Source organism: Crocuta crocuta, unplaced genomic scaffold (genome assembly GCF_008692635.1).
Source record: "Crocuta crocuta isolate KB4526 unplaced genomic scaffold, BGI_CrCroc_1.0 scaffold650, whole genome shotgun sequence".
In the NCBI taxonomy this organism is placed as follows: domain Eukaryota; kingdom Metazoa; phylum Chordata; class Mammalia; order Carnivora; family Hyaenidae; genus Crocuta; species Crocuta crocuta.
Window position 1 is genome coordinate 558,405 of NW_027532882.1, and position 8,256 is coordinate 566,660.

The 8,256-nt window shown below is 56.5% G+C and overlaps 1 protein-coding gene across 1 annotated transcript in view; it reads left to right on the plus strand.

The window, feature by feature from the left end:
• The first annotated feature begins 1,203 nt into the window (after window positions 1-1,203).
• The window catches only part of TIMM44 (translocase of inner mitochondrial membrane 44), a 13,884-nt gene continuing 6,831 nt past the window's right edge, over window positions 1,204-8,256 (plus strand). Inside the window, exons 1-5 of the mRNA XM_077745726.1 lie at window positions 1,204-1,292; window positions 3,226-3,327; window positions 6,327-6,657; window positions 7,761-7,861; window positions 8,000-8,149. Coding sequence (XP_077601852.1) covers window positions 1,248-1,292; window positions 3,226-3,327; window positions 6,327-6,657; window positions 7,761-7,861; window positions 8,000-8,149 — 729 coding nt within the window. The 5' untranslated portion in view covers window positions 1,204-1,247. The remainder of the gene's footprint in view (window positions 1,293-3,225; window positions 3,328-6,326; window positions 6,658-7,760; window positions 7,862-7,999; window positions 8,150-8,256) is intronic.

The window sequence follows — 8,256 nt, forward strand, 5'->3', positions numbered from 1 at the left end:
CGCCTACCCCACCTGCCTTCTCCGAGGCCCTCCAGGTGCCCTTCCTGCCTGCTGACCAGTCCTGCCCAGTCTACTTTAAGGATTCTTCTTCCTCCACTTTGGCCTTTCATGTACCCATTTGACACACTCCTTCCTGGGTGCCCTTGTCCAATTCCATGGCTTCAACTACAACGAAGAAGCCCAGGTCTTCTCAGCAACAAGCCTGTTTATCCCAACTACTTAACTAGCTTGCTCTTCTTGGAGTAAAGACGTTTCAAACAAAGCCAGAGCAGAAGACCCCCTCATCCCTTACTCCCACCTCGAGGTGGAGCTCCTGAGAGACGGAGGATCTGTCCTACCCTGAAGCCAGGAAGTGTTATGTTGCCTCCCTTTCAAGTCCCACAGACCCTGTCACAGTTTAGTAACTCAAAAGTCAACTCCCCCGAGATACCAGCTCCCCATCCCTCCTAGACTCAGGCTGCATGGCCATGTTAAGGTACCGCCACTTGGTGGCGGCATTCTCCAAATGGAAAATCGTATCTAAGTGCTAAAAAGACAAAGGCCTAATCTTCTTTAGGGCAACGTGTGTCAGTTCACGCGGATTCCACGGAGGAGTGCCCTCCACTCAGCCTGGTCTTCATTTTCCTCTTCTGGACTAAAACCAACAGGCGCTTTCTCGAAGTGCTGTACAAAGTGGGCTCCTTTGCTCTCGCTCTTGGAGCAGCTCACTTGCCCGTCGGTCGGTCACAGTAGGTCACTGTCAGTGAGAGCCAGGGTCAATCACTACTGGGCTGGTCCGCGGGTCAATCAGTCAGAATCCAATCGAGCCGATCCCTGAGGTCAGTCGCTCTACTCGTCTTTCCGGACAATGGAATCTTGCACGATCTGACTGGGAGATCGCCTCTCCGGACGGGACAGAATTCACGTCCTCACGGTCCGCCCCTTCGCAGCCTCATCCAACCATAGGTCTCTGCCTCAAAAAAGTGCCCGCCCTCAGGTGACGTCAAGACGCATGCCCCGCCTTCCCAAAATCCTGCCCTATCAGAGGCCTGGCTCTCTAGGAATCTCTAGCTCATTAGGTCCCGCCCCTATGCCAGACCACTTTCCAAGGCTCCGCCCCCAAGGGAACCCTGTCAAATCAGAGGCCGTTCCCTCTCCGAAGCCCCGCCCCTAAGCTCGGCTTTTCCCAGACCCACGCCGCGCCACATAGACGCGGCGGATGACGCCATCAGGCCGCGTCGTAAGAAGGTCACACGGGATCCTGCAACATGGCGGCGGCGGCGCTGCGGGGAGGCTGGTGCCGCTGCCCGCAGGTAAGGGGACGTGCGGGGTCGGGTGGGGGATTGGGGGCGGGCCTAGGGAGCTCCCAGCCCGTGATCTCCAGGGCTTTTTTCTCCTCAGCCCTCTGGCCCCTCGACCCTTCCTTGAGCTCGGCAGGAGACTTGGGGTTGGGTCATTGGGTCGGCCGGGGCCGGGGTCCCGGAGCGACGCTTGGAGTTGAGGGGCTGAGCGTGCCGGGTTCGAGGCGGCCGTGCGCTGAGCCCGGCGGGCGGCGAATCTCCCCTCACTTCCTGCTCAGACTCCACGTGCACCGGAGAATGCACGGTGGCCCCGGCTCCTCGTGGAGAAACAACCGGGAGAAGACAAGATATCATGACAGTCACGGCTCGCATTTATGTGCCAGGTCCTCTACTGAGAGCGTTTCCTGCACTGCTCCTCCTAACCCTCCGTGTGGAAGGAAGTGCGGGAGGTAGTTCTCGTCCTGGCTTAGAGCTGGAGTTTGTAGGGCTGGTGGGAGTTAAAGCGTGTACAGCGCGCCCAGCAAACAGTAGTACCTCACGTTGCTGCTGCTTGTTGCCGTTTCGCAGGTTTGGAAACTGGGGCTCAGAAAGGTTAAGCAACCTGCCCACAGTCTCAGCTCGTGTGGTAAGTTGACCCGATCCAAAGCCTAGGTCAGACTGCCTGCCGTGCTAGGCTCTGGATGAAGGAAAGTGTCTCATAGGGATCCTAGTGTGGAGAGGAAGAAGCTGCCTTGACTCCAGGCTGATTTTTTTCTCCCTTAGCTACTTGTCTCTTCAGTCAGGGTTTAGAGATTGAATTTACACGTGTTTGGATCTGGGCACAAGACCGGTTGGGAGCCAGCCTCAGGTTTGGGCTTTCAAGTTCATTGAGTAATCTCTACCCCCAACGTGGGCTTCAGACTCATGACCCTGGAGACCAGGAGTCTCCTGCTGTTCTGACCAAGCCAGCCAGGTGCCCCAGGAGTTCCCTTCAAGTAGCTATAGGAGATGGTGGCGTTTGCATGAGTTTGGGGTGTTGCTTAGAGTTCCTGGAGACAGGAGGTGTGGAACAGGGAGAGGAAAGGCCCAGGGAATGTGGAAATGGAAGAGTGGTCATTGGCATCAGTGTGCCTGGCTCCGCGCTGGGTGCAACATTGAGCAGGACCTTCACCGGCCCTTCTCTTAGGGAGCTTCAGTTCTTCATTTGGTAGGAGAAGAAATGCCTTTCACGTGATGTTATTAGTGCCTTCGCCCAGGTGTTTCCTCTTGCATCCCAACCCTGGACCAGAATCTGGTAGGTTTCTTCCAAGACTGTGCCTGGAACAAGTTACCTGTGTTTTACCTCTGAAAGCCCAGGTCTCTGGTCTTCCCAGGCTGGTGGGGTAGGGTTGTGAGAGAAGCCTGCTTACTGCCAGCATCGAGGCTCTTGGGTGCCCATTTCAGCCTAATGAGATTAAATCAGACTGGCACGGTTAGTTTTCTTCCACCGTAGATTGGCATTTCCTGGGACTCATCTGGTTTCTCCCAAGTTCAGAGGCAGGAAAGTAGATATGGACCCTGGAGGTGCAGATCCAGTGTCTTCTTTTCCACAAGATTCCATTGGCTTCTCAGAATTTAGCAAGGTGGTGGGGCATCTGAGATGCTGCAGGCATGCGGTAAAAATCGGCAAATGATGGGGTGGCCCAGTCAGTTAAGCGTCTGGCTTTGGCTCAGTTCATGATCTCATGGTTTGTGGGTTTGAGCCCAGCATCGGGCTCTGTGCTGACAGCTCAGAGGCTGGAGCCTGCTTCGGATTCTGTGTCTCCCTCCGTCTCTTCCCCTCTCCTGCTCACACTCTATCTCTCAAAAATAAACATTAAAAAAAAATTGGCAAATGAGTCTCGGGTGACCCCTACTCTTTAGTGTGGCTTGCTTACTTCCTAGTGACCTTACCTGAATGGATCTTTCTGTTTTCTCCCCTGAACAGCGATGCCTCGGCAGTGGAGTTCTGTTTTTGTCCAGCCACAACCTGATGCCGCTGCGCGGTGGGGCCTATAAGATACGCCGGCCCGGTGGAGAGCTGCCTCTGGTGAGTGCCTCGGGATGCCAGCAGGCGGAGAGCGGGGGAAGGTCTGAAAGATCAGACCTGGTAGACAGGAGACAGGGTTGCAGGACGTTGCCCCCACTGGCAGGGGCCGCTGATTGGCATTCCACACCCGAGGCCTTCAGGGTCACAGAGCCCAGCGCGCTGGTGCTCTCGGGATCCCGGGAAGTGCGTGGCATTACCAGGGGTGGAGCTCCTGCCTGACAAAGAGGCAGTCTCCGCTCTTGTGGCTGGAAAGGCATCCCTGTCCTAAGCTGAAATCCATCTCCCTGTGGCTCCTCCCTTTTCTGGGTGACAGCCCTCCAGGCATTTGAGCGGAGTCCCCTCACCCCCGGGGCTCAGTTTCCCATTTCCGTTGTTCCTCATGGCCGGCGTTTTCTAGAGCTTTTGTCCTCCCCGTCAGTCGTCTTCAGCCACGCTGCTTTCTGGTGGTGCATTCCCAGCACAGGGAAGAAAGCCCGGCACCAGATATACTTCCCTGCACCCACCACCCTTCCCTCCCCCTGAGTCTCCTCTCAGCCAGCTGAGACTCTCACATGGGCCTTATCTCCCTAGTCCCCTCCTTGCGCCTTTGTGGGTGTGGAACGTGCGCTGGGGCCTTTCCTCTTAGCCACCTACTCTGTGTGCGACTGCGAGGTGGCGCGGTCCCACACAGTCTTAGAACGGAGACGCCCCCCAGGGAAAGGCTGGCCACGCTGGCCTCACGTCCCTCTCCGGAGCCCCCTGTCGCCACACTGGGGGAGCAGGGATCTGAACCGGGCTCAGTGTGACCCTGAAGCCTGTGTCTTGGGCAGTGTACGACACTGGTGCTTGTGCCTGCAGGAGGGCCGTGGCCTTGCTTCTGGCCTCCCTAGGCCCTGGCTTTCTGGGTGTGTTGGGTTTTCCTACGAGGGAGGCCCTGAGCTTATTTGGGCTCTGGGTGACAGGGGTCCTGTGGGTTGACAAGGGAGGTTTGTGCCCAGCCTCGGGGTGACATGTGAGTTCCAACGTGGGGCTTGAGAGTGGCCCCCAAGGAAGAAGTTATCCAGCCCCAGAAGCCCAGGGAGTGGAGCCCTATGCCAGCTGCTTCCGGATACGGGACCACAGGGTCCTTTCAGCTGCAGCCCTGGACAGGGGCCCCTTTGGGTGCTTTGGGTGAGCATGTTTGAATCTCCGTGAGGATTCCAAACTGCGCCTGGATCTGTTGGAGGAGACTGGTACTTTATTTATTTATGTATTATTATTTTTAATGTTTTATTTATTTCTGAGAGAGACAGGGTGAGCAGGGGAGGGTCAGAGAGAGAGGGAGATACAGAATCTGAAACAGGCTCCAGGCTCTGAGCTGTCAGTACAGAGCCCGACGCGGGGTTTGAACCCACGAACCGTGAGCTCATGACCTGAGCCGAAGTCAGACGCCCAACCGACTGAGCCACCCAGACGCCCCTACTTTGTTTTGTTTTTAATAGACTTCATCCTTTTGAGCACTTTTAGATGTACAGAAAACTTGAGCAGGAAGTACAGAGAGTTTCCATCAACCTCCTGTCCCCTTCTCCTCCCACCTGGGCCTGCCTTTCCCACAGGCTGAGTGTAGGTTTGGTACAGCTGGGCAGCCGGTATTGATACATTGTTATTAACCGAGGTCCGTAGTTGACCTTCATGTTCCTGCTGGGAGCTCATTCCGGGAGTTTGGACAGAGTAGTCTCACTGCCCAGAAGCTTCTCTTTTGCTCCGCCTGTTCATCTCCCCAGCCCCTGACAACCACTGATCCTTTTACTGGTTTCACCTTTTCCAGAATATCCTAGAGTGGGGATCATGCCGCCTGCAGTCTCTTCACACCAGGTTCTCCTACTTAGTAATATGCATTTGAGGTTCCTCTGTGTCTTTTTTTTTTTTTAAGTTTATTTATTTTGAGAGAGAGCACAGTTCGGGTAGGAACAGAGAGAGATAAGGAGAGAAAATCCCAAGTAGGCTCCTTGATGTCAGCACAGAGCCGGATATGGGGCTTGAACTCATGAAACTTGAGACTGTGACCTGAGCCAAAATCAACAGTCGGACACTTAACTAACGGACCCACCCAGGTACCCCCTCTGTGTCTTTTTTTTAAATTGAGATGTTGATACATAACGTGTAAGACCTCAACATCTTTTTATGGCTTGCTAACTGGTTCCTTTTTATTACTGAATAATAAAGAAACTGGATGTTGCACAGTTTATCCCCTGATGCCTTTTTTTTTTTTTTAATATTCTGAGACAGAAAGTGCACAGCCTGGGTGAGGGGTCAGAGAAAGGGAGAGAGAATCCCAAGCAGTCTCTGCACTGTCTGTTCAGAGCCTGATGCAGAGCTTCATCTCCTGAAACATGGGATCATGACCTGAGCCGAAATCAAGAATCAGACAGTTGGGGCGCCTGGGTGGCTCAGTTGGTTAAGTGTCTGACTTCGGCTCAGGTCATGATCTCACAGTTAATGGGTTCAAGCCCCATGTCGGGCTCTGTGCTGACAGCTCAGAGACTGGAGCCTGCTTCAAGTTCTGTGTCTCCCTCTCTCTCTGCCCCCTCCCAGCTCATGCTCAGTCTCTCTGTCTCAAAAATAAGTAAACACTAAAAAAAAAAAAAAGAGTCGGACACTTAAATCAACTGAGCCACCTGGGCGTCCCTCACGTGATGCTCTTTTTTTTTAATGTTTTTATTTATTTCTGAGAGAGAGAGAGAGACAGCGTGAGCAGGGGAGGGTCAGAGAGAGAGGGAGACACAGAATCCAAAACAGGCTCCAGGCGCCGAGCTGGCTGTCAGCACAGAGCCGGACGCGCGGCTCGAACCCACGAACTGTGAGATCGTGACCTGAGCCGAAGTCGGACGCTTAACGGACTGAGCCACCCAGGCGCCCCAACGTGATGCTTTTTTAACTTGACCTTTGTAGCTCACAATGGAGGTAGCTGTTCATTGTGAAATCTGTATCAGCACAGGGGAGAAAGTAAAAATCCTTTGTTTCTTTTACATTCTTTCCAGTCCAAATCCTATTCTTCTGGAAACAGGAAAGGCTTTCTCTCTGGCTTGCTAGATAATATCAAACAAGAATTAGCCAAAAACAAAGAAATGAAAGAAAGTATAAAGAAGTTCCGGGACGAGGCCCGCAAGCTGGAGGAGTCCGATGCGCTGCGGGAGGCCAGGAGGAAATACGTGAGTCCCTTGGCTTCCACCCAGAGCCGCGCGGTGGGGGAAGGTGACGTCACCCACCGACCGGGGGGCAAGGGGACAGGAGCCAGGTGCCAGCCCCCCGCTTCTGCAGCGACACCGAGCCACGTCCTCTGCACACCAGCGGCGCCAGCTTCTTCTGGAAGTTTGTGAGAGACGCCGGGTCTCGGCGCCCTCCCCGACCTCCTGGGTTGGGGTCAGGCTGTGTGGGCTCCCCCAGTGACCCCTTGAGCCGCAGGTGTGAGATGCGCTGCTCCTGAGAGCCGGTTGTGGCCCCCCGAGAGAAGCAGGTGGCAAGCGGGTGACGCCTCTGGTGTGATTGTTAATTGCCGCACGTCTTACTGGGCGGCCTCCAGGCGCCCGCCATGCCCAGTGGTCCGGCAGCCGTGGCCGCATGCGGGCTCTGCGAGGTGGAGGCCTGTCCTGGTCTCCCCAGCGGGCACCTGCTCCGGGTCCCGTGGTGATTTGTTCTGTTGGCTCCCCTCTGAGGGCCCCCCTCCCCCACAGATGAGCACCTCTCTTTCCAGTAAGGAAGAGGAGTGGGCTGAGGGGTGCTGGGGGCAGAGCAAGCCAAGGTGGGTGGGACTGTGGCTGTGGGCGATCTGGTAGCTGCAGGGGTGCAGAGCGAGGGGCAGAACAGTGTGGATGAGGCAGGGTGGGGGGCAAGATCACCCTCACACCTAATGAGAGACTGGAGGGCTGGGCCTTGGGGGTCTCCATCCGTCAGCCCCCAGCTGCTCCTGAAAGCAAGGCTGTGGGGCCGAGAGGGGGCTGGGGTGGTCAGGNGAGAGCCATGTTGGAAGCCGCAGGCAGAGCCGGCGCCTGGGCGGGGCGTGACTTGGCACCACGGAGGAGAGGCGTGGGTGGTGAGCCCGGGGAGAGCCAGCCTGGCCGGGCGGCTTCCGGAATTGGGATGCGCGTCCCCCACCCGCCCAGGATGGAGGGCCAAGTCCGGCCGGCCCGTGTGCCCTGTAGCTCACTGCTGGCACTAGATGCCTTCACACATCTGTGCTACTAGGAAGGGCCTGTGACTTCGTCCTGCCCCAAACAGGGAAGGGCTGCTTGGCTCCAGGTGAGGGGAGATGGGGAGGGGGGTGTCGGAAGGCCAGGGGCTTGCTTTTTGTTGCCTGTTTTGCTTTGTTCTGGGTGGAAGAGAGGGGCAGGGCTCTGCCCTGTTCTGAGCCGCCTGTGAGGGTCTGAGGCCAGTCTAGCGTTGGGCACAGGCTCTTTGAACCTTTTATCCCCAAGCTGCTGCTCGTGCTCGTTCCGGGGAGAGTCCATTTGACCTGGTGTCCAGCCCAGAGCCCAGGGGTCCAGCACTGCAGGCCTTGTGGACGCTGCACCCGAGTGTTGGGGCCCCACAGGCCAGACGCGTTCAGAGCATCTTTTCCCACCTGTTGAAGGACTGGGCTGGTCTTAACTCCGGGGGTGCTTGTGTGGGCCCCAGGGAGTGCTGTGCTGACACCCCCATCCCTCCGTCTCAGTAGAGTCTCGATGAAGTCGGTAAAAGTGACCTTGGCCGGAAGATCAAGGAGAGCGTGGAGGAAGCCGCCAAGACTGCCAAGCAGTCGGCAGAGTCAGTGTCCAAGGGCAGCGAGAAGCTGGGCAGGACTGCCGCCTTCAGAGCCCTCTCCCAGGTGGGTCGGCCCGGGGCTCACAGCCTGGCCTGCTCGGAGTCTGGAGCCAGAGTTCTCAGTGGTGAGCTCAGTCCTGGAGAGGCAGCCCACCCCCCTGCGCCCCCCCC